The 26534-nt window shown below is 38.6% G+C and overlaps 1 protein-coding gene across 1 annotated transcript in view; it reads right to left on the bottom strand.

The window, feature by feature from the left end:
* Positions 1-3255: 3255 nt before the first annotated feature.
* The window catches only part of ALOX5 (arachidonate 5-lipoxygenase), a 39674-nt gene continuing 16395 nt past the window's right edge, over positions 3256-26534 (bottom strand). Inside the window, exons 3-14 of the mRNA XM_067467695.1 lie at positions 25675-25756; positions 24773-24895; positions 23309-23415; positions 20959-21131; positions 18126-18272; positions 17791-17994; positions 12407-12493; positions 11133-11311; positions 8833-8954; positions 6723-6823; positions 5112-5282; positions 3256-4315 (exon numbers count right to left, since the gene is read on the bottom strand). Coding sequence (XP_067323796.1) covers positions 4136-4315; positions 5112-5282; positions 6723-6823; positions 8833-8954; positions 11133-11311; positions 12407-12493; positions 17791-17994; positions 18126-18272; positions 20959-21131; positions 23309-23415; positions 24773-24895; positions 25675-25756 — 1676 coding nt within the window. The 3' untranslated portion in view covers positions 3256-4135. The remainder of the gene's footprint in view (positions 4316-5111; positions 5283-6722; positions 6824-8832; positions 8955-11132; positions 11312-12406; positions 12494-17790; positions 17995-18125; positions 18273-20958; positions 21132-23308; positions 23416-24772; positions 24896-25674; positions 25757-26534) is intronic.

Here is a 26534-nt window from a genome sequence, read left to right as displayed (position 1 = left end):
AAATAATCTTTTAAAAAGAGAGTGGTTTCTAACAGGGGTAAATTGTCCAAGAAAAAGGAAAGGAGTTGGAAAAGAACAAGCAAGCCCATTTTTGTGTTAGCAGTACATTTATTAAATACGATCATTTCTCACACTTCTTTTGTCTATACAGTATAGTTAGAATAACAGATCACCTTATCCAATTCTTCATGTACATATCTTCTGCTTTCCTGTTGCACTCCAAGTCTTTTTTGCCCTCATTTCACAGGCACACACTATTCATCTTGGCAAAAGTCCTGTTGATGTCCGACACTGGCTTGCCAGCAGTGATCAGAGAAAAAATGTGACAGGCATAACTAAAAACGGGTGAATTTCTAGCAAATTAGTTAAACCTTTTCAGAGTTCATTAACTCAGGCTTTTCCTAAATTTGCAATCTGTTAAGAAATAACCATTTTATTTCCTTTGCAAGCTTTTCATTGAAATGAGAAAATCTGCAGAAATGAGAAAATCTGCATGTTGAACCATTATCACTTTGAATATATTTAATATTGAGTAAAACATGGTTGGAATAGTAGAAATAAAACTCACGTGAAGGCAAAGATAGATACATTAAATATGGAAGGTATGTAGATTGTCCTTAAAAAGACACCTTATTCTATAAATTTCATATATAAATAAAACATTGTCTTTAAAAGTTTAATAAAAGTGTCTCCCACCATAAGAGTGTGGTTGATCATGTGCTGTGTCCCAATAATCAATATAATGACCATATTCCTTTAAAATGTTGAAAGAATGTCATCAAGGATAGTTACACTTGTGGGGTAACTTACAATTTGAGTATCCCTTACCCAAAATGCTTTCAGCCCAAAGAGCTTTGGATTTTTTTCCCTCAGATTTTGGAATACCTGTATTTGCATATCTATATAATGTGATGTTTTGGAGGTGGAATCCAAGTATAAACATTTAAATTAATGTCATGGTTCTTATACAACTTACAAACATTGTCTGAAGGTAATTTTATACATTTTTCAATAATTGTGCGCATAAAATCAAGTTTGTGTACACTGAAAATTCAGAAAGCAAAGGTGTCACTATTTCCAGCACCCATGTGGATAATTTTGGAATGTATTGTCGAAGGCTTTCATGGCCGGAATCACTGGGTGGTTGTAGGTTTTTTCGAGCTATATGGCCATGTTCTAGAGGCATTTTCTCCTGATGTTTCGCCTGCATCTATGGCAAGCATCCTCAGAGGTAGTGAGGTCTGTTGGAACCAGGAAAAATTAAAACAGAAGAGTGAAAACAATCAGGGACAGCTAATCACCTCTCAACAAAAGATTGCTCCAGGCACTGCCAGGCTATCAAATGCTAATCAAGGTGGTCAGTTGAAACATTCACACCTAGCTCCAGCAGACAAGAGTCCTTTGTCCCACCCTGGTCTTTCCACAGATATATAAACCCATTTTCCTGGTTCCAACAGACCTCACTACCTCTGAGGATGCTTGCCATAAATGCAGGCGAAACGTCAGGAGAGAATGCCTCTAGAACACGGCCATATAGCCCGAAAAAACCTACAACAACCCAGTAGTTTTGGAGTATTTCAGATTTTGTAATTCTGGATAAAGGATGTCAAATTTGTAATTCCCCGTTCTTCTTAAAGACACTGAACTCCTCAAATGAGGAAAAAGATGGATGCAGCCCTAAGGAAACATAAGAAGTTTGCGAATGGATACTGATGTGAAACGGGAAGGAAAGAACCAGAGTGATTCTACAATAAATCTTCATCCAGAAGCAGTCCCAGTCCTACTACTTCATACCTGCGAATAGCATACAGATTTGCCTGTCTAATAAACCTTATTAAATAGCTTTTCTTCACTCTTCCTTTCTTAATGCAATTTCTACAATTCATGCCATCAGTACTGTTACATTGGCGAGATTGTGGTGGCAGGAACTGGAGGATAGATGCCAACAGGATTCCTTCCACTCCCTGTGCCTTCCACTATTGCCTCCTGTGTCATAAGACAGAGTAGCTAAAGGAACTTGCCTATCTGCTAAGCACTTTGCTCCCTTCATTTTAACCTAGTGCTGCAAAGAATTCATTTCCCCTTTCTTGCTATAACACTATGTAACAAAATTTGATTTTTTTTTCTGTTTCTGGTTTGAAAGTGCTATTCCTGTTGTGTGGTACTTACTTTGAAAGTAGTTGTTATACTCCAGAAACTTAGTTTTTGTGGCTGCCCCAAACTATCTTGAATTGTGAGACTTAATGAGATAGTCATTGAAAAACTAGAGCAAAATGTGCTGCAGGATGATAATCTGACAATCTTTTCAATTTGATAATCTTTTTCGATGTTTTTATGATGGAACCAGTTAGGAAATGACGTTTATAGCCCGGGAACAAAAATCATGTTGTATAGTGTAATAATAAAGAATTGTATAGGTCTCTTCCAATTTCCTCCAGTCCCTCTCTACACATATTGTTTAGTGGGCAACCTGGGCAGGGTTTTTTGGGGGCGGGGGGAGATTATCCCCACACTGCAAAGGGAGAGACCCTTTAAGGTAAACAGAAAATTCAGGAGTGAAATTGACAAATTCACCAGTAGACTTTGTGACACTGCTTTAAGGTACCCGGTTCTGGCGCTGCTATTAGTTCTTAGCCATTATTTGTATGAGGGTTGATTAAAATGTCCACTTTCTCTTACCAAAAAAGGAAGAGTGAATTGCTTTTGCCTCTTGAGTAAGTGAATGTTCAAAGCTACATCAGTTTGGCACATTTTCACCCAGTATAATGGAGCCCCCGGTGGTGCAATGGGTTAAACTCTTGTGCCAGCAGGACTACTGACTGAAAAGTCAATGGTTTGAATCTGGGAAGTGGGGTGAGCTCCTGTCTGTCAGCTCCAGCTTCTCATGTGTGGACATGAGAAACGCCTCCCACAGAATGGTAAAACATCCGGGTGTCCCCTGGACAACATCTTGCAGAAGACCAATTCTCTTACATCAGAAGCGACTGAGCCTCCTGTGGCGCAGTGGGTTAAACCCATGTGCGGGCAGGACTGAAGACCGATAGTCACAGGTTCGAATCTGGGGAGAGCGCGGATGAGTTCCCTCTATCAGCTCCAGCTCATGCGGGGACATGAGAGAAGCCTCCCACAAGGATGATAAAACATCAAAAACATCTGGGCATCCCCTGGGCAACGTCCTTGCAGACAGCCAATTCTCTCACACCAGAAGCGACTTGCAGTTTCTCAAGTCACTCCTGACACGACCCCCCCCCCCAAAAAAAAACAAAACCCAGAAGCGACTTGCAGTTTCTCAAGTCACTCCTGACATGGAAAAAAAACAAACCCTAGTGTAATTGCATCTGCTCGCTGAAGCTACAGTGAATGTCTGAGTGTCTAAGGGTTTAAAAATCTTAATCTAAGGGAGCATCACAGTTTGAAGCCCTTTCTACACGTTTTAGTCAAAATATGGCTCATCTATATCCTGCCCATTAGTCTATTTTTAATGTCTGGCGGAAGAGAGAAGGAAAAGCTTGGGGAGGAAGCAAACTTGTCAAACTTTGCCACTTCTCCTTTTACAAAAACATTGTTCAGTGTCCTTTCTGTGGCTTTCAAATATCTTCTGGGTAATTTTAAAGTGTGCTGGAAGCTTGCACACATTCCCTGTAACAATCATAATCACAAACAATCGGAGGGAGTATTGAATTTCTCTTTCTTTCTGTTTTAAATATCCTTCCAACAGAAGTATGTAAGAAAAGGCCATTCAGGAAAGACTCTCCCTAGTTACAAAACATATTTTAAGGTACAAAGAAATTAAGAAGAGCCCAAAATGTTGGCCCTGTAACTATTGTTGGCTTGCAGCTCCCATCAGCCCTAGCAATTTCAGCAACTAAGGAGGGATTATGGAAGTTGAAGTCCAGAAACATCTGGAAGGCCACAGCTGATCCTGTCTTCGTTCTACACCGTTTTCATTGAATAATGCAGAAGGAAGTACTTATATCAGCAGATGCATATGTAATAGAAACTAAGGCTGTAATAGGACTTGATACAGATTAAGCTCCAAGTTGCTCTAAATCCAGCTAATCTATTTGAGATAATTTGTCATATATAGAACATTATGCCAGCTCATTGCCACTTTCTGTCTTTGCAGGTCTTAACATCAGACTGCGACGCTATTAGGAATCTGATCAGGGGAAAGGTAGTAGTAGGGGAGTTTTTTGTTCCTGTTCCGCTCAGAGATGTCGCTGGTAATGTCATCAAGATTCTTCCGGAATTTCTTCATGGCTTCTTTCACTGGCTTCTCTATAAAATGCTCATCTGGATACATTCCCAGAAACACCTAGTGAGAGAGTCAACATGAAAGATATTGATCGGAAAAGATCTAAGAAATATCTCGGTGGCTAACTATACCATTGTGAAAAAAAGGAAACCTTCCTTTTCTGTGAGTAAATAAGACGAACTACTATCTGGAGAATGTTCTACAAAGGCCAGTACAGGCAGTCCCCAAGTTACAAACAAAATAGGTTCTGGGGGTTTGTTCTTAAGCTGAATTTGTATGTAAATCAGAACAGGTACATGTTTTAAGTGTACTTGTTCCCTATGTTTTGGATAGCATAGTGATATTTGTTTGGCTGTCTGTGCCCATGTTCAGAAATTTCACCTCACTTTCTATCCCTGTGATAATTGGATTTTGAAAAATTTGGCTTGTTGAGGAAATAAGAGTTGGTGATCAAGCTTCAGTGAAGACACCTTTTCCCCAGGATAATTCTTTCAGGAGTTAATTTCCCTTCCAAGAGGCATATTTCACTCACTTCCTGTTGTCTCACCCCATTCTTAACTATGATTCATTTGTAAGTTGGATGTTTGTAACTGGGGGACTGCCTGTATATTGATTTTCAAGAGTTTGGAAAAAATAAATCTAGAATGTTGAGAATGCTTACAGATTCTGCCTTATGTTGTAAAATGAATAACTAATGTTGCTGTTTTATACTCCTTGGATGGGAGTTCCAAAGGAGGGATTTAGGACCACTTTCGGGATGTCCAGTCTCTTCCCTGAAGCACACTGCTGCTTACTGGGGGCAGAGTGGGTGGGGAAGGAGACTTCAGGTTGCACTTCGTTGCAGTTTCCTACTTACTTCATTTTCCTGAAATTGACTCAAGGCCCAGACAGCACCAAGATGCCAGCAAGAACGACCCCGGTCTGGTAAACTTGCAATGATATATTCTATGGTAACACTCCCCTTTTCTGTAGGTGGTGGGCAGCGCATCGTTGGAGGGGCATTGGGGATCCAGGAACACCAGTCATACTGAAAAGGAAGAAGCCAGGGGAGTAGAATTGAATCTCATTGCGACCTAGGAAATCAAAGTATCAAAGTAGCAACAGAATGATAATTTTGCATCTGCCTGTGACTCAATAAGGAGAGAATAGTTAGAAAGAAACGAACCTGGAATATAGAGAAACGTAAACAGAGTCTTCTGAAAGGTGCTTATGCATATTATAGGTATATCTATATAAATAAAAATGTAATGTTCGTTTGTGGGATTAACATAACTCAAAAACCACTGGACGAATTGACACCAAATTTGGACACAATACACATATCAGTCCAATGAGTGATCATCGCTCATAAAAACACTGAAAAATACAGCAGAAGAGATTTAGAAAGCCAAAAAACCCAAAAATATATTACAATGCATGTGCAAGACTATACACACACACACACACTAGCCGTCCCCTGCCACGCATTGCTGTAGCCCACTCTGGTGGCCATGGGGCTTCTGTGTGGGAGGTTTGGCCCAATTCTATCATTGGTGGGGTTCAGAATGCTCTGTGATTGTAGGTGAACTATAAATCCCAGCAACTACAACTCCCAAATGTCAACATTCTATTTTCCCCCAACTCCACCAGTGTTCACATTTGGGCATATTGAGTATTCATGTAGAGTTTGGTCCAGATCCATCATTGTTTGAGTCCACAGTGATCTTTGGATGTAGGTGAACTACAACTCCAAAACCAAAGGACACTGCTCACCAAACCCTTCCAGTATTTTCTGTTGGTCATGGGAGAACTGTGTGCCAAGTTTGGTTCAATTCCATCGTTGGTGGGGTTCAGAATGCTCTTTGATTGCAGGTGAACTATAAATCCCAGCAACTACAACTCCCAAATGACAAATCAAATTTTAAGTGAAGGACATACATTGTGTTGTTAGGTGTCTTGTGTCCAAATTTGGTGTCAATTTGTCCAGTGGTTTTTGAGTTCTGTTAATCCCACAAACGAACATTACATTTTTATTTATATAGTCTAGTCATCCCCTGCCACGCATTGCTGTGGCCCAGTCTGTGTATATGTGTTTTGTGTGTGTATATATATATGTATATAACTACAACTCGCAAATGACAAAATCATTTTTTTTAGTGATGGTCACTCTTTGGGTTAATAGGTGTCTTGTGGGACCACTTGGACTGGTATTAATACTTGGACTGGTATTATTATTATTATTATTTCACTTCCATTCTTCTTCTTATTATTATTATTATTATTATTTCACTTCCATTCTTCTTCTTCTTCTTCTTCTTATTATTATTATTATTTCACTTCCATTCTTATTTCCTTTCTGAAAAAGATTTTCTCTGATCCATCTTTTCTGTGATTTCTTATAGCCAATAATCCTTCACTTTTCCATTTCTGATATTCCTTGGTCACATGCCATAGCCCAGAAGAAGCATTACATCAAGATAAGACAGACCTGACCAAAATTTACAGCTGCATGTTGTGCTGATGTTGTGAATACCACTACTGTAAGATACTCTGACAGCTTCTCACGTGTCTTGATCGTCTTAGGAAATCCTGAAAGGTAGAGGAAAGATCTAAATCAATAATTTTAAACATTTTAATTCAAATATTGTAACTCCCTCCTCCCCTCACCATCTCATGATGAAGACAACAAGATGAGAGAATAATGAAAGTTTGGAAATATAGTAGAAAGGGGAAAAATATAGCCTCCTTAGGTCACCTGCTTCCTGGGGGTGTGGTGGGGCAGACAAACTACCTCCTTTGAAGGCTTCTAGAAGCAGCAATTCACACTTCACTAATCACATGATTACTGCTAGATGCCTCTTCCAGCACACAAAGAGCCTGTAGCCCTACTCATTCACAAGACGGAAACCCAGTAACATAAGCCCCAATGAGATATTCTCCATTTGAAGAGTTATTTTTTGGATTTTCTTCTGTCTCAAAATGGTTAATAAAACTCAATAACTTGATAATGCATTAAACCATTTGTACGTTTTTTGTGTAATACTAACATGTGGCCATTGTGAAATGTAAAGTAAGGTAAAGGTTTCCCCTTGACATTAGGTCTAGTTGTGTCCGACTTGGAGGAGTGGTGCGCATCTCCATTTCTAAGCCAAAGAGCCAGTGTTGTCCGTAGACACCTCCATGGTCATGTGGCCAGCATGACTGCATGGAGTGCTGTTACATCCTGCAAAAGTGGTACCTATTGATCTACTCACATTTGCATGTTTTCGAACTGCTAGGTTGGTAGAAGCTGGGGTAACAGCGGGAGCTTATCCCACTCCCCTGATTCGAACCGCTGACCTTTCGGTCAGCAAGTTCAGTAGCTCAGCAGTTTAACCATCTGGGGCTTTCTCCACTGGGGGCTCCCTATTGTGAAATGTACTGCTTTGAAATTGGGTCAATCATTTTGAATCACCCTGTAGTAAAACTCAACAGTAACTGTGACAGATATCCAAGAGCCCTATACGGTTCCGGCCCATCTTACTTATCCGAACGTATCTCCCTTTACATTCCACTTCGTCATTTAAGATCTACTGGGGAGGCCCTGCTCTCAGTCCCACCAGGGTCTCAAACGCGTCTGGTGGGGACGAGGGACAGGGCCTTCTCGGTGGTAACACCCCACTTGTGGAATTCGCTCCCCAGCGAGATTAGATCGGCGTCCTCCCTCCTTACTTTTAGTAAAAAACTAAGGATGTGGTTTTGGAGCCAGGCCTTTGGCTATTGAGCACTGAACTCGGACAATAGGATTGTTATGAAAATTGGAAATGGCTATATGACTTGTGATTGTGTGATTTGTTCTATGTGATTATGTAATTTTAATTAATATCACTTTTTGTTATGTAATAGGATTTTATATTGTTGGTTTATATTGTTGTTATTGATACTGTTGGCATTGAATTGTTGCCTGTGTTAGCTGCCCTGAGTCCCCCCTCGGGGGTGAGAAGGGCGGGGTAGAAATGGTATAAATAAATAAATAAATAAATAAATAAATAAATAAAATAAGATCCAAAATTGAAATGTTGGAACAACAATAATAAGGATTATACATTAGAAAAATGGGAATATAGAACATTATTCTCATATTTAGAATAGTAAATATTTCCCAGTATGATACAGCTGAATGTGAGAAGTAATATATTTAGTTTCAGATAAGGTCAAGGAAGCCACAGCCCTAAGTCTGCAAGACTTGGACAGGTGACAGGAAGGTTTCTCATTTATAAAGTCCAAGTTGACTTAAGAACAATTAATAACTAACTTTTTAAAGAGACTGAGAGATGTTCCTTGATTATTGGAAATGTCATACCTCTTTTGATGCAAAGTTTCAGAATGCGTATATGGTACACTCTTAAATGTTAATGTTTATTCATTGTTTTTGTTAATATACTTTGGCGTAGGACAGTCCTATCCCTTTGTTATCAATGTCTAACTGAATTCTTACATTTCTGATAAGTGCAGCATTGCAGATAAATCGGTTTTCTCCCACAATTCCTTTCCTTTCGGGAAAATAATACCAGTTGACCCACTTTGTCCACAGCACAGGGGAGCTAACTGAGTCTTACCTGAAGACTTATTGCCTCTCATCCCATAGACATAAATGTCCTTCACAAAGGCCTGGAGCTCCACATCTTCACACACCATCTCATCACTCTTATAATAGATGTCGACGACATCTGTCACAAAGCTGCAGGTAACAGCAAGGAAAATTAGCAAAATTACTTTTTTCCCTAGATGACTTGCCCTATTGACTGTGTGTGTGTGAGAGAAAGCCTTCACATGTATAAAATGACCACAACACCTTCCAAATTTTCAAAATGCTCAATGAGATGTAGGTGCTCTGGGTGTCAAGTTAGTTCCTGCCAGTAAAAGCCAAAGGCTTCACAAATATCAATTCTGAGGGCAGAGGGAGAGTAAAAAATCTGTGGCTTCAAATGCTTCTATTTCCAAAGCAAGGCCTAAAGTCTTAGGTGAATCATTAGAATTGCTGATTGATTTAAATGGCAGGTCTTTACCTATATACAGTAAACATGATATGCATCCATCAGGGAATGACAGCTTATTTCTACAGATACAAATATCAATCTTCTATATAAATAAAAATGTTATGTTCGTTTGTGGGATTAACATAACTCAAAAACCAATGGATGAATTGACACCAAATTTGGACAGCACACACCTAACAACCCAATGTATGTCCTTCACTCAAAAAGAATTGATTTTGTCATTTGGGAATTGTAGTTGCTGGGATTTATAGTTCACCTATAATCAAAGAGCATTCTGAACTCCAGCAATGATGGAATTGAACCAAACGTGGCATACAGAACTCCCATGACCAACAGAAAACGCTAGAAGGGTTTGGTGGGCACTGACCTTGAGTTTGGAAGTTGTAGTTCACCTATATCCAGAGAGCACTGTGGACTCAAACAATGATGGATCTGGACCAAACTTGGCACAAATACTCCATATGCTCAAATATGAACACAGATGGAGTTTGGGGGGGAAATAGACCTTGACATTTGGGAGTTGTAGTTACTGGGATTTATAGTTCACCTACAATCAAAGAGCATTCTGAACCCTACCAATGACAGAATTGGGGCAAACTTCCCACACAGAACCCTCATGACCAACAGGAAATACTTAAAGACCATCCAGTCCAGCTCCCTTCACCAGGGCAAGAAAATGTAATCAAAGTCCTCCTGACAAAGAGCCATCCAGTCATAGATATAGATAGATAGATATGATTCACACAAACACAGAGATATATTATCATAGATTTGAAAGGGACCCCTAAAGAAGGACAATGATATGTTGCCTGTTCCAGAGTAGGCGAACCAGACAATCTCCACATTAACACTGACAAAGAATGAACAAGAAATACTGTTTACCCACAAGCATAAAGAAATTATATATATTAGAAACCAACACTTTCTCGTTACTTTATTTTCCAGATCACCAGGCTGGGCCACAGCAACACGTGACAAGGAACATCTAGTTACATTTAAATAAATATACCTTTGGAGGAATAGCTCTTGAAAGCATGCAAAAACATGCTCAGAGTCACACAAAAATTTAGAAAACATGGCCTATCACAGATTTTATTTTGGTCGCGTCAGGAACAACTTGAGAAACTGCAAGTCGCTTCTGATGTGAGAGAATTGGCCATCTGCAAGGACGTTGCCCAGGAGATGCCCGGATGTTTTGATGTTTTATCATCCTTGTGGGAGGCTTCTCTCATGTCCCTGCATGGCCTATCATGGATAACACCCTGCTTTTTTTCTCACAGCAAGCAGCAAAGAAAAAGAGCAAGTTTGTGTTCATATTATTCTTATATTTCTATGGGCACCATAAATTATGTATATCCAGAAATATGCAGACAGACCCAATCTGGACAAAAATAATCTACCAGTGAAAACAATCCAATATGGATTTAAATACAATTAAGCCAAAGCTCATTCTAAGGAATGGTTTTAAGGGCAATTAATTAAGCTTCTAGCTTTCAAAATGAGTCTCCCTCCAGTCTTCACTTTGCGATCTTGATATAGGAAACACTGGTGCAACATCAGCATAATGGTGATAGCCACAATTGCAACAAAAATGGGAAGTTGCCCTGAAAGAATCAAAAAAGAGGAACAGCAGTTTTATATGGTTTTGCATCATGCATCCTGGGATAGCTTGTCAAAAAGCAAAGTGATACAAAAAGGGATTGGTATGGGAAGGATGCGCTCAGCTTCTACAACATACTGCTAATGATGTTAGCAGAGGATTGCCACAAGCAAAACCACACTCCAGTTTAATTCAGTTTGTTATTGCTCTCCAGAGTCTCTATATAAATTAACAGAATTTATTTCGGGAGGTTCCATACCTCTTTATTGCATCCCACACTTTGATACCATCATCTCGATAGTAGTAGTATGGAATGTCTTCATAACTTTCCATTTGCCGTGCCTTGATTTCTTCGGGAAAGCAGAGGGAGCTGTAGGTGAGGTAATTCATTGCTCGCTGAACCATTTCAACATGACCGCCTCCTCCAGTGGCATTTGCCTTTGGCACCCAAAAAAAGTGTCACAGGGCATTAAAGATAATTTCATGGTTACGTAGATCCAAAAAATAAAAACTAGCAATTCTCCTCAACTAGAAATTAATCTTTTTGGATTGAAATTTTGCGGAGAATGGTGCTGAATTTCTTTGAAGGCACTCTCTGCCTTATCTTTACAGCTGAGGCTGCAATCCTAAACACGATACTCAGACAGCAAGTTCCAAAAAGGATGTATGAGACTGCATTAAGCACATTGATAGTTCTTCACTCAAGGGAGTATGGCCTTACTGATTATCCTAAACACTTTGTAACTTTGGACAACATTTTAGGAGCTTTCCTGAGTTTTCTTTCAGGGTTAGGGAAGCTACATTTGATTATTTTGCTCCTTCCCAAACTATTTGATACTGGAATACTATTTTTTCTCCCCACAAAAATTAATCTACAGTTCAATATTACCCAGTGGCGCAGCGGGTTAATACTGAACTGCTGAACTTGCTGACCAAAAGGTTGGCGGTTCAAATCCGGGGAGCGAGGTGAGCTCCTGCTGTTAGCCCCAGCTTCTACCAACCTAGCAGTTCGAAAACATGCAAATGTGAGTAGATCAATAGGTACCGCTTAGGCAGGAAGGTATCAGCGCTCCATGCAGTCATGCTGACCACATGATCTTGGAGGTGTCTACGGACAACGCCGGCTCTTTGGCTTAGAAATTGAAATGAGCACCGACCCCCAGAGTCGAACTTGACTAAACTTAATGTCAAGGATAAACCTTTACCTTTACAATATTACTTCAGATATCTCAGAAAGTTGGGGATTTAATTTCATTTCATAGAGAGGTATGATTAACCTCCAAGAAGAACAATGTATTTTCTCTAACAGCAGATTATAGAACTGCTTTCTAAGGAAAGTTTAAATCATTTTACTGACTGATAAATCAACAGCTTCTGTTCAGTTATACTTCTTGGATTAATTATTGTTTTGCCCTGTTTGTTTACTGGTTTTGTTGCTTTTTTATTGGGGAAAGTATTGCTTTTGTTAGAACACAGTTCTTTGAAGTGCTTTGCTGGGCTTTCAGACCTCGGAAGAGAGTAAAACTTTCTCACCTTATCAAAAAGGCCATATTCACAAATAAGCTGCTCGCGGGCTTTGGTGTTGATGGCTATTGTAAACCGCACATGGGGTATGAGGAGCTGTAAGCCAGAAGGGAAAGCAGTTCAGAATAAAATATTTTCATTGTGGGTTTTTCCCCCCAATATAATGTGATTAGCTACCAAAAAAATCTACTTTCAAACAATGAAATACAGAACTTCAAATGAGTCTATGGATTTAAATAAACTACTTATATAGAATACAAAGGCAAAATCAAAATTTATTTCTTCATTTCATTCCACATTTTGAGTGTGACTCAATAAGACATACAATGCCAAAATGTCAAACTCACATTATGATAAAAGAGCTGTTCCCAATATTAAAAAAAAAATCAATTCACGATACATGTGGTATTCCAAAATTTATGTATTCATTCACCAATGCAGAGAAAATTTTTGAAGCTCTCAGGATCCTATAAAATACCCTTTAAAAACTTCTAAAAGCAGTCAAAAAACAATCCCAGGGTTCAGTTTTAAAACAGTTAAAACAGTACTTCAGATGCTGAATATTCTGTGTACCCATCAATCTATCTTCACAAGGTGTTGGGACACACAACAGGGATTCCTTTGAAGATCTCTAATTTCTATCATGCTCATGTGGGATATGAAAATTTGTCAGGTACCTTAGCTTAATATGTAAGCTCTAGCACAGGGGTCCTCAAACTTTTTAAACAGAGGGCCAGGTCACAGTCTCTCAAACTGTTGGAGGGCCGGATTATAATTTGAAAAAAAAAGATGAATGAATTAATTCCTATGCACACTGCACATATCTTATTTGTAGTGCAAAAAACAATACAGTAATTAAAATGAAGAACAACTTTAATAAATATAAACTTACTAGTATTTCAAGGGGCAGTGTGGGCCTGCTTTTGGCTGATGAGATTGGTTTGTTGTTGTTGTTGTGTGCTTTCAAGTCGTTTCAGACTTAGGTTGACCTGAGGGCCGGGTAAATGACCTTGGAGGGCCACATCCGGGCCCCGGGCCTTAGTTTGAGGACCCCTGCTCTAGCATCTTGAATTGAGCTCAAAAGTAAATTGTTATATTTATTATTTGTTGTTGCACTTACTGCATTTATATGATTTAATTCTTTTATAATTTGATATGTTATATTTATTTTTTGTTGTATGATGCGGCAATGAATGTTGCCATAATCTGTAAGCCACTCTGAGTCCCCTTCGAGGTTGAGAAGAGCGGGATATAAATACAGTTAATAATAATAATAATAATAATAAAGTTTTGCAGGATCACTCTTATATAGTCTCGAAAATGGACACCTGATACCAATCTGTCTGCTAGACCTTCCTAACATCTTTCAAGGGCAGTCCCACTCAGAGTACATTATAGTAGGCTAAGCAAGAGGAAACTAAATAGGGAATCACTGTAGTCAGATCTGCCTTCCTTAAGAAGAGGTGTACAAGCCAAACTTTTCCAGGAACAACACTGGGTCCTAGAGCGCCCCAAATCTACCAGCTTAATCTTTCGGTGGCAGAATAACCCCAATCTAGAATTGGCTGGGGTTGATTTTTTTCTACTGACCAGTGGTACTTCTCTCTTGTCTGAATGAAACCTGCCTATTCACCTGTATCCAGACATAGCCACAGCCTCCTTGGCATTGCTTGAAAAGGGTAAACAGAGCTGTGTATCATCAGTGTACTGATGAAACCCAACCTCAAAGCTCTGGGCTATCTTCTCTAGTAACCACATGTAGATGGTGAAAAGCACTGGGGACGGTGCTTTACTGGCCTCTATGGAGCCCTATGGCCAAGAGGTTGAATAACCTTCTCCTAGCACCATCCTTTGGGAATGTTCAATCAAGAAACCACTGCAAAACAATATCCCCAGTACCAAACCATCCAGACAACCTAAAAGGGAACCATGGATGAAGGTTTCAAATGCCACTGAAAGATCCCTATCAGACCACAAAGTACTGCTGCTTCACACCGAGTGCCAAATGTCAACACTATAAGCCCTGTCTGTGAAAAGCAGCATATCACAGTGATACTATACATCACTGCTGATGGTTGAAGTTGCCTCTGTATTTGATTTTAAGAAAAGAATGATATTTCCCCCAAAGATGCCATTGTACACACAGAGAGAACTCAATGGACTACAACAGAGCTTATGGAAGATTAGTTAAGGGATAGATGTCATCATAACCTACTTCTGACCAGGTCAAAAACCTGATTGTGATTCCTAGTGGCATAACTACTGAACTGGAGCCACTTGATATTTCAGTCAACAAACCATTCAAGGATTACTTGATAAAAGGAACCTGAATCCTGGCTGTTGACTGACAACCTTCTGCCAGCACCTTACGGAAAGATTAAGAGAGTACCGGCATCAAAATTGGCAGAATGAGTATAAAAAGCTTGGAACCTGATCCCAGAATACATAGTGTGGCACTCATTTAAAAATGTTGTATCACAAACATTTTTGATAGCTCAGAAGATGATACATTATGGGATAATTAAGATAAAGATGCCTCAGAAGAATCAGGCTCTGATGAATCAGAATTGAATGGATCAATTACATCAACATTTGAGACTGTCTTCAAAAACGGCAAAGAGTCCTGGGTCTTCAAAATAACCTGATCATAAGTCACATAGGTCAAAGCCAGCACTTTGAACTGTGCTGAATAACTACTAATGAAGAGCAACACATTTCCATAACTGGCTCAAGCAAGCAACGCTTGTTTGCTCCATTCTGGAACTCGTATGTAAAGTGGTTTACATATAATATCATGAATGTGTTACTGTGACCAGATCTCTTCTCTCCATGAATAGATGCAATTGACATACAGTACTACCTTTAACTATGCAAATACATTACTGACCACAGCCAAAACTGAGTAACTGTGCTCAGGGCAGGATACAGGAATATATGCAAACTGCAAACCTCAGCCAGCAAGGATACTGTAATTCCATTCAACAATGATTGAACCAGGAAACAATGGTTCTCTGATCTGCCTCTTGGATGACAATAACACCTCTGTCATTGGATTAATATTCAATGTGTTGGATGTCTCACAACTAGGGCTAAAAAGCAGACTGAAATAAAGTCTAAACAATCCACTTCATACTTGGAGCTAGGATATAAACAACATGCCTGGGAACCTGATCAAGAATGGAATATAGAACACTGGTTGTTGTTGTTATATCCCACTTCTCTCTTAAAGGACTTGAAGTGACTAACACTAAAAAAAAATCAGTTTGGATCATTCAATAACAATCCATGTATAATGTGTTTTCCTTGATATGTGGAGAGCAGATTAACATGTTGCAGGCACTTTACTACAGTGGTTCTCAAACTTATTTTCTCACAAACTTGAAAATGGCTAGAAGGGTCAACAGATCACTTTTTTATTCTTCTAATATGAAAAGACATTCATAACTGTAGTTCAATAAACATTCCCTTTAAGATGCAATGAATGGACTTGGCTTTGAAAAAAAGGTTCTGTGAAGTTGGGTATAGTCTTTGCCATCTTAAGCATGGCCATATAAGAAAGTTTTAGCACTTTCAAAATCTTTCTGCAGACCTACTGAGTCTACCAGTGCTCCATAGATCATAGACAGGGGGAAACCACATGTCGAGGCAGCATCCCTAAACTTCCTCCCCAGACTAGCAGTTAAAAAAAACATGTTGCACTCCCACAGTTTAGATTTCAGAGTCCCAATGATCTTCTCAGTACAACTGGAACTTTTTTTTTGCAAGAAACCAGCAATATGGACACGTTTTTATGCATGCATGGGGAATCTGATCCACTTGTTGTGACCAGTGAGGAAGGTGGTAAAGGTATGGGACATAAACTGGCTTTCCCTAGGATCCTCTGGTACCATTTAGATAGGTAAACAGTAGATCCAGAACCAGTCATTGCCCTCATTCTGGATTTTGGAACCACGGTACTTCTTTCAAGATAGCCATTGCATTATTTTGCCATCTGGATTAAGCAGCAGCACACATGGCAAAAATAACACCCTCTAGACTTGCAATATCTCCTTACTTCTTTCTCTGCCTCATCTCCCCATTTTTCTTCAGTTATATTTCTCTTCCCATATTCATCCCACTCTTCTCCCCTACTTCTCTCACTAACTATACCTCTAACTATACAACAACAACAACCAACTTTGAAGCCCCAGTAAATAGTAAAGAAGAGTTTTCCAAACTGTGCTGCAACAAAGTATGTAACTGTGTTGCACAAACTTAATGAGAAACCTCTGAGTTTATGTAAAATAAATAATAAATCACCCATGTTGTGTTGTGTCCCCATACATTTCATTATTTATGTTCATGTCCATATCTCTTATAAGGGGTTGGTTTAACCTCTGGTTTGCAGATTCTGGAACCAGCATCTGGAATGCTGGCTCTGGAACCAGCACTGAATGACGGTGTTGTAAAATGATGCATGTTTAAAAAGTGTGTCACTAACATGAAAAGTTTGGAAAGCGCTGTAGTAAGTACCTTGGTTTCATAACAAAGTAGTATTTTCATGTGATTTAATGTCAGAATACTTTTAGACTCATCCAGATTAAATATACTAATGTTTACAACACTTAATATTAATCTTATTAACTATTTATTTATTTATTTACTTCATTTTTACCCCACCTTTCTCACCTAAGGGGACTCAAGGCGGCTTACAGCTCTGGCAAGAATTCAATGCTGGTAAAAACCAACAATAATCAATACAACGTATCCCCACAATTAACAGTTAATCAATAAAACACATACAACAGTATAGAAATTAAAAACATATAAAGTGCATAGTTTCATTCTTCCGAGAACCTATGACTTTACTAGGAAACCAGTATTTTTTTTTAAGTTCTTACAAAATATAGAGCTCACAAAAGCAAAAAAATCACATCTAATGTGTACATTGTTCTAATATCAAAACTGATAGGAATTAGTATTTCCTAGGGTGTTAGACATTTTCGGGGAAAATATGAAAACTATTAGGAACTAGCCTTCACTTAGCAAGGTAGCAAAATGTGCCTCAGTTCCTCTGTGTTGGTTTCCTGAGTTCCCTTACTGACTCCAAAAACCAACAAGTTAGTCAATCCATTGTAGGTTGCTAACTTCGATGTTTAGTATAGTAATAGATTCAGTTTACATATGCATAGTCTACATCTTAACTAACCAATGAAAAGATTCATTTGTAATGCACTACCTTTTCAATGAAGGAACAAAGCATGGCTGATGACGAGAGTAGGAGCAGAGAAAAAATCTGAGAAAGTAGGACAGTTCAAGTCACCAAATGTCCTATTCTAGCTAAAACTACTGTTGTTCTTGCAGCAAGGGAGGATGTGAGAGAATGATGGAATTTTCCAACAAAAATAACCAACCTTAAAAAGAGGATGGACCGCAGGCAGCTGTCGAAACACTGCCACGGCAAACACTTCTGAAACTAAGTGAGTCCTGAGGAGATGAGTGACTGTCTGATGGATGTGAAAATCAGAAGATCGAACCCAGATCTTTGCCAATAACCAGTCATACTTGGCATCAGATGGGAGGAAAATAGGATTCTCTGGATTTGGCTCTTGGTTGATCTGAAAAGGGTAAAAAATAGTTAACGATTCTTTCGGCAGTGACAAGGTATTATTTTAATAAGATTATATTGTATTACTAGATATTGTATTATTTTAATAGATAATTAAAATATTATAATACACAATCTTACCTGAATTGCAATAGGAACAATCTTCTTCTCCAAATTCCTATACAGTAAGCAGATGGGAGCAGCCAAATACTGCACTGTGCAGGGGTCTGTCTTGTTGACTTCAACACCATCCAGAAGTTCATAATCCACTATGAAAATGTTCCCCTGCTGTAGGAAAAAAAAAACATGGGAACACATGCAAGTTTTTGTTTTCTTTTGCTGGCAGTGAAGATAATATTGTTGACATAGCTTGTCTCTTCTTTTAATACTCATTTCCCGTCAAAATTGTGTGATAAATATTGAAAAAGTAGGAAAAGGTTCATGGTGAGTGTAAATACCAGTTACTAGCAGTACATAGTGCTGTTAGGGTTTTCATCTAAAGCAGGGGTCCTTAATCTTTTTAAACAGAGGGCCAGGTCATAGTCCCTCAAACTGTTGGAGGGCCGGATTATAATTTGGAAAAAAAAACATGAATTCCTATGCACACTGCACATATCTTATTTATAGTGCAAAAAAACCACTTAAAACAATACAATAATTTAAATGAAGAACAATTTTAACAAATATAAACTTATTTGTGTTTCAGTGGGAAGTGTGGGCCTGGTTTTGGCTGATGAGATAGGATTGTTGTTGTTGTTGTGTGCTTTCAAGTCGTTTCAGACTTAGGTTGACCCTAAGCAAGGGCTGGGTAAGTGACCTTGGAGGGCTGTATCTGGCCCCCGGGCCTTAGTTTGAGGACCCCTGATCTAAAGGGACAATAAGGCATCTTGCTTTTCATCCAGTCTTTTGTCCACTTCAGGAATGTCTCAGGTCCATCCCACATTTTGTCATCCCCAGAAAGTCCTCTCCTCTTTCCCCAATTTTAGCAGAAGAGACTTGGCCCTTTCCTGTTTAAAGTGTAACTATTATTTCCTAATGAATTATGTCAGCCTCCCTTTTATACTTCTAGGAAATCCCCTATGTTGAATTTCAGATTTAGTCTGGCAACAATACATTCTAGCAATTTTGAAGGGTCCTAAATACATTTTAGCAAAAACAATTTAGCAAATTTTGAAGTGTCTACTACAATGTTCCAAGATTTTACTACTGTTATAGGCATTGAGACACTCTAATTTAAAACTATAGCTGGATATTTGTGTCCTGTAAACCTTTAAGAGGTATGAGCAACATAAATGGGGCTCTTCACATAAATGGGGTTCACATATTTTTTCCAGCATCAGCCCTGAAAGTAACTATAGGCCCACAGACCTAAGGTCAGCTAGTAAATTTTGTAACTGAACCAACGTTTCATTTTCCTCAGACCAAGTTTAGCACTTTATGCACTGAACTATTATTTGCTTCGGTGATGAAATCTGAAATTAAAACCCCATTTTGAATTTTAGGCAGGGGCTCATGACTTCTACACAAAACATTAAGCAACACAAATTATGGAAACAAATATGTATTTATTTTATTTATTTATTTACAGTATTTATATTCCACCCTTCTCACCCCAGAGGGGACTCAGAGGGGATCACAGAATACATATACGGACAACATTCAGTGCTGTTACACACTGACAAGACAGACAACTGTACATAGATAGATGTATATATAGGCTTCCCCATCTCCAGTATCATGGAGGCTGTGCTCGGTTCCTGCCACTGGGTGTGTGTGTGTGTGCTGACACTCCATTTTTCTCTGCCAAAGAGCTTTGTTCATGAACTTCCTCCTTGATCCAATTGCTGGCATTTTTTTCTGGCATTTATTTATGGGTGCCTTAAATACCTTCCCGCCTAAGTGGTACCTATTTATCTACTCACATTGCTGTTTTTGAAACTGTTAGGTGGGCAGAAGTTGGGCTAAAGGCCCAGATCTCAACCTTGACCCGGCCTTCAAACTGTCAATTTTTTGTTAGCAAGATTTACTGCAACTGATGATTAACATGCTGTGTTAAAGCCCGGCCCTTATATACAAATACTCTTAATCCATATGTTTTATTATGTGGATCTACTTTAATGCTTTTCAGGATTCTGAAATATAACTTAATTTGTTTTTGGCAGAGATGGAATTTAGGCTTGCCATATTTGGGTGTAAATAAATCGTATTTACTGTAAAGTTAGGACAGTGTTGGAAAATGTTATTGTGTTATGCTCCCACAGTAATCTTAAATTTTCTCCCTGCACGATCAACATGTACAAATAACTCAATTTCAGCCATTAAATATACGATAGTAAGTAGATTCATTGTGTAATAAATAAATATATTTGCCATGTTATAGTTGGGGTGGGGTCTTGGACCATTTGTGGCTCTTTACTGTTCTAATTGCCTTGAAATCTGCTTTGTTTAGGGCAGAGACAAGAAATCTATTAACATTATGAGATGACGTTAAAGGAAATAAACCTTAATCTATAGATCTGGAAGATTCTTCATGATACAGGGGGGAAGGGGGCAACAAATGCAATTGCTCTGACACAGAAACTCTGGTTGCCCAAAAAGCAGTTAAAGGTTTAAGTTTTGTCACATTTGGGGGGGGACGGACACAAAGAAACCATCGTGAAATATGCACGGTACTGACCTGCAATCAAAGGGGAAACCTACCGGGTTCATCAGATTACTAACAAATATGGAGAAGGCTGCAACTCCAGAATTAGGCATTCTAAATCTTGCTATGAAAGGTAGAGATTGCACAAAGGAAATTGACTCATCCTACAGCAACATAAAAGTTCAAAAGCACTATGTTGTCTGCCAGGAAAGTGAAAGTAATCCTCTTCTAATGATTTTAATCTTTTTTAGAAAGAAAATTCCTGTAAAGCCCAAAACCTTTATGAAGAGGACACTAATACTGAAATAGATGCCCATTTGGTGGTGGTACCTTCATTTCCTCTTCCAGAGTAAGATTCCTCTCCAAACTGCATTCTACCATTTCCGTAGTCACTGGGAATTTCTTTGGTAATTCTGAACACTTTCTGATCAATACAGGGTTGCATCCATTTAGGAACTGGTATCCAAACATAAAATCTTCTTGCCAATGCTGCATCACATACTCTAAAGGGGGAGGGGAGATATATCAATTATGGTAAAGTTGTTTTTAACACAAAAAACTAGCTACTCTATGTCAAAGTATATCCTTTAAAAACACAGGAAAAGTTAAAGGCGAAGAAGGAGGAATGTTTAGAACAAAGCGAGAAGATTCTACTTACCTGTTCCTCTTGCTTATTTCTTCAGATGGTCATCTGGACATTCATTCATATGAATTTATATTATCCCAGAAAAACCGACTGGGTAAATCATGTCTCTGAAAATTACTCTGTTTCTTCAATTCTAAGACACACTTTTTTCCTATATAAACATCTCAAAAAATAGGATGCATCTTAGAATTTATTTATTTTATTTATTTCTTTTACTTATACCCCGCCCTTCTCACCCCGAGGGGGACTCAGGGCAGCTCACAGTGGGGCATAGAATAGCAGGCGTATCTTAATATGTTTTTGTTGGTGCTGGTGGCAATGAAATTAGGGTGTGTCTTACAATCGATGGCATCTTACAATTGAAGAAATACAGTACGTCTGCCTGTAATTTTTTTGTCCTTCATAAAAATTTCACATGTTGTGCACTTAAAATGATAAGAGTAGTCAGGAAGGAATCCATATCCTCTGGGTCCCATCAGTTCTGAAGAGGGGAGACCTTAATGGCTGAAATAATAATAATAATAATAATAATAATAATAATAATAATATACTTTATTTATATTCCACTCTATTCCCCCAGGGGAACTCAGAGAGGATTACTGGTGTGTGTGTGTGTGTGTGTGTGTGTATATATATATATATATATATATACACACACACATGGCAAACATTCAATCCTGTTATACAATTGACAGAAACAAACAATACATAAACAGAGGCAGGCTGTCCTCTTTCATATCCGGCATCTGGAGGCTGTGCTCGACTCGGCCATGAGGAGGTGCTGTTGTTCCATTCTTCGATCCTGAGGAGCCTGTTGATCAAACCACCAGCATGTTTTTCAGGGGCACCTTTTTACCTCCTTGCTAAAGCTGTACCTATTTATCTACTCAGAGGTGTTTTCAAACTGCTAGGGCAGGCAAAAGCTAGGCTGACTGTGGGAGCTCACCCCACCCGCGGCTTGAACTGTCAACCTTTCGCTCCAGCAAGATTTATGTAGCTGGTGGTTAAACCACTGTAAATGTAATTAAATGTAATCTCTCCAAAAAAGGTGATCCTACAGACACTCACATATAGTCTGAATGCTACAGATAGAGGACTATTAGAATGAGTACGCACACATATACAGATAAGGCCAATGCATTTGTTTGAAGCAGAAAGTCTAGAGAATATACTTTGGCTAGAGATGACAGAGGTAAATCTTCTTCTAACTTTTTAGGACCACTTTGGGAAAGTGTATTTATTGAAATGAATGGACACTGTCTTGATGAAAGGGAGAGGAAGAGGCAAATACTCCTAATTCCTTCAGTAGGAAAATATCTAAATCTCCCACTGTTTGGCTTTCTTTCAAAGTATGGTAGATCAACTAGTACAGCTGCAGTAAATCTTGCCAACTGAAAGGTTGACAGTTCAAAGCCCAGGTTGGGGTGAGCTCCTAGTATTCAGCCCAGCTTCTGCCTACCTAGCAGATCGAAAACAGCAATGTGAATAGATAAATAGGTACTGCTTTAAAGCGGGGAGGTATTTGAGGCACCCATAAGGAAATGCCAGAAAAATGCTGCGGATTCGATTAAGGAAGATGTTTACGAACAAAGCTTTACTGCAGGAAAAATGGAGTGACAACACCTACACCCATCCCATAGTCAGAACCGAGCACAGCCTCCAAGATGCTATATACCTCTATCTATGTACAGTTGTTTGCCTTGTCACTGTACCACAGCATTGAATGTTTGCCGTATATGTGTTGTAATCTGACCCGAGTCCCCCTCGGGGTGAGAAGGTCGGAATATAAATACTATAAATAAAATAAAATAAAATAAAATGTAGGTCTATCAAATCCAGCTGCACACTGATTGAACAAGACTTCCATTAAGTTTTTGGAATCGATGTTTGACAAGAAAACATTCTGGACAGTTTTCACTTTTGTACCTGAGAGTCTTGTTTCTGTAAATGTGTGTGCATCAGATTTTGGATTGATTGATTTGAAAGGATGGAAGATAACTGATACTCGCATCTCAAAATTGCAATGAAACTCACCAGAAATTGTATTGCTTATTCTGACAAAGATCTTCTCAAAATCTGCAAAATCACTCCAGGAAGATTGGAACATATGCATGAAACGATTAACACAGAGATTTTCCATTCTAAAAAGAAAAAGAAAAAAAGTGCTTAATAAATAATCACTGCAATTTGATGCCCTTTCATTTCCCTGCATCTCTCTTTTGGGTCCACCTTGAATTTTTCTGTCACATCTTTAGCAAAAGGGAATCCAGTTTCATCAACAGCAATGAAATACCTCATATTAAACAATGGTAGTATTTTTTAAACCAGTATTGGGTTTAAGTCCTTCTTCTACATTAATCTGACTTTCTGGTTAATCTTCAACCCATTCCCAGTGATCTTTTTCAATTGTAGGAGTCCTCCCATGATTAACTGCCATGGCTCGATGCTATGGATTCATGGAAGTTGTAGTTTTATATCATCTTTAGCCTTCTCTGCCAAAGACTGCTGGTGCCTCTCCAAACTTCAACTCCCAGGATTCCATTAAGCCATTGTAATTAAAGTGGGATCAAACTGCATTAATTCTATAGTGTAGATGCATCCCTTGGTGCTAATCTAGTCACATGACAGTCACTCAATCAAGGCCTGGGTTGGTTGAGAGGTTAGAGGTGCCATTTATCTCAGAAGCTTTTCTATATCTCTCTAAAACTTTGGGGTTCCCCCACAGATTTCTCATGTCCTGAGGATCTGGAGCCCTACCCAAGGTAATTGACTATCAACATACTACATGTTAATATATACTGCCATGCCCCAACATCTCAGAAAAAAAGCGTAGGGTTTTTTCCCCCCACAGGACAGAGAAAGGCAATCCATTGTAAGAAGGATTGCTTTACACAGTTGCAATCAATTAGATGTTTCAGATACTATATCCAATTTAATACTGTGGGGTTTATTTCTGGACAGACACACATAGGAATGCATTGTAGGTGTTTGCTCCTATAATTTTGATTATTACTTTTTTGTGTTACATATAATAATAATAATAATATTAATAATATTAATAATAATAATAATAATAATCGCCGATACATTGCACAGTCCTAGACACTTGGGAAGTGTCCGAAATGTGATCCAATACAACAACCAGCAGTGATCTTGTTTGCTGTGGACTCATCTTGTTTGTTGTGGACTCATCTTGTTGTGTTTCAAATAATAATCATAATCATTATCATCATCATCACCTTTTTTTTATTTATACCCCACCACCATTTCCTGTAGGGACTCAAGGTTGCTTACAAATAGTACACAGTGGTGACACACAGCATATAAAATACAGTTTATCAACATTAAAACCATATAAATGTGCTATTTTGTGTTGCATAATTCTGAAATATATTGCATTCAATGCAATACAATGCTTTCCCCCATTTTACCATACCAGTTAGACATGTCAAACACTAAGAATCAATACTTCATGATGGCATGAATATCAATACTCACGCCTTGGTGTAATTCAAAATAAAGTCCACTCCTTTTTCACTGTCAAATTGAATGTTGCGAGGCAACTCCTTGTGAGATTTGGCATCTATGTTTAGTGGAAAACCTGGGTGCCATTCTGCCCACCTAATTACAAATGAAAAGAAGTGTTGAGTGAACCATTAGGATTGACTTTTCCTATTGTTTTCAAAACTGACAATTACTGGAAAGTAGTAAAAATTGCAACACAGTACAATAAAATTGATGTTGGCGTTGGTAAGTTAAGGAGAAGAACCCCCTTCAAACCTGTTCCTGGAGTTATTTGGGGTGCTAGTCCAGAAAATTGCATTGGGTAGATCATATCAACTCTGGTTTCTTAGATATGGTTATCCTGAATTTCTATGACTGAGCAGATGGATACTGGTAGATGGCATATGTTCTGTATCTCAAAAACTAGAGCTGGTAGGGAAAACTGATGCTATTTGTGAACTCAGCGGGTCAAAGAAACCCAGAAACAGGGCTAGCATTCTAATTTCTTCACAAAACTACAAAGTCAAAGATCCCATAGATGGGGGCTATGATAGTTAAAGCAGAATTAAACCACTATAATGGTGCAATGCAGATATATCGAATGCAGAGATGAAATTTGCTAACACTTTGTTTTATTCTTAAGCCCAGCTCTTACTTGTCAAGCTTAGTACAAATCTAATGTAATGAGTGAATGCACACAAGACTCGTGCTCTTTAGGAAGGATTTTCTTTGTCTCTGAACTGAGGGCAGTATATGATTCCTGTACTTTCTTATACACAGCTGTCAGATAATTAAAAAAAACCCAGAGCTCTAACTCTTGATGCATCACTCTGATCATTTTTTTCAGGGTACTACTGAAACATTTTACCACAAAACGAAAAGCTGTGGAAACTCACCGATACAATTTCTGGCGTTCTTCCAGTTCTTTGCGTCTGTGGTTTTTAAGAATATGAGTCTTGTCATCTCCAAAAAGCTTAGCTACGGAAGACAAAAATATACAAGTGCAATATCCATATCAAGATATGAAATATGCTATAGGACAGGGGTGTCCAAACTTTTGGCTTCCCTGGGCCACACATAAAATATGCTAATATTAAGAATAATAGAAAAAGAAAGGAAGGAAAAGATTTATGCATGATTTTTTTGATATCTACCATAACAGATGAGCAAAAAAAGAAAGGTCCTCAAAAATCAACTTAATGATGCACCACCCATTTGGAGGTTATTTTTAACATCATTGAATAGGTCTTCTGGCTGAACTGTTTGCAGTTATGATGCTGATCTTCTGATATTTGTAGACATAACACACTCTGATCATTACATTACATTTAATAATAAAATAATAATAATAATAATAATAAACTTTATTTATACCCCGTCACCATCTCCCCAAGGGGACTCGGGGCAGCTTACATGAGGCCAAGCCCAGCAACACATCAGTAAAACTTTGTATTGTTTACAAAGTTCGCGCTTGAGGATCACACAATCAAGTTACCATAAAAACCTCCAAAATCTCAAATGTTTTAAGTAAGTTTACAATTTTGTGTTGGGCTGCATTCATAGGCGTACTGGGCCACATACAGCCCATGGGCCATACAGTGAACAAGGCTGCTCTTTGTACTATTTTAGTACAAAGGTTAACAACCAGTGGTTCTTCAGATGATGTTGAACTGTAACTCCCATTATCCCTATTCTGCAAGATTGTGGGCAATTAATTCCACCAGCATTTGGAAGGCTACACATTCCTTATCCTTGT

This window comes from Anolis sagrei, chromosome 4 (assembly GCF_037176765.1).
Source record: "Anolis sagrei isolate rAnoSag1 chromosome 4, rAnoSag1.mat, whole genome shotgun sequence".
Taxonomy (NCBI): domain Eukaryota; kingdom Metazoa; phylum Chordata; class Lepidosauria; order Squamata; family Dactyloidae; genus Anolis; species Anolis sagrei.
Note: the sequence above shows the minus strand (reverse complement) of the source record. Positions and strands in the feature narration are given on the sequence as shown.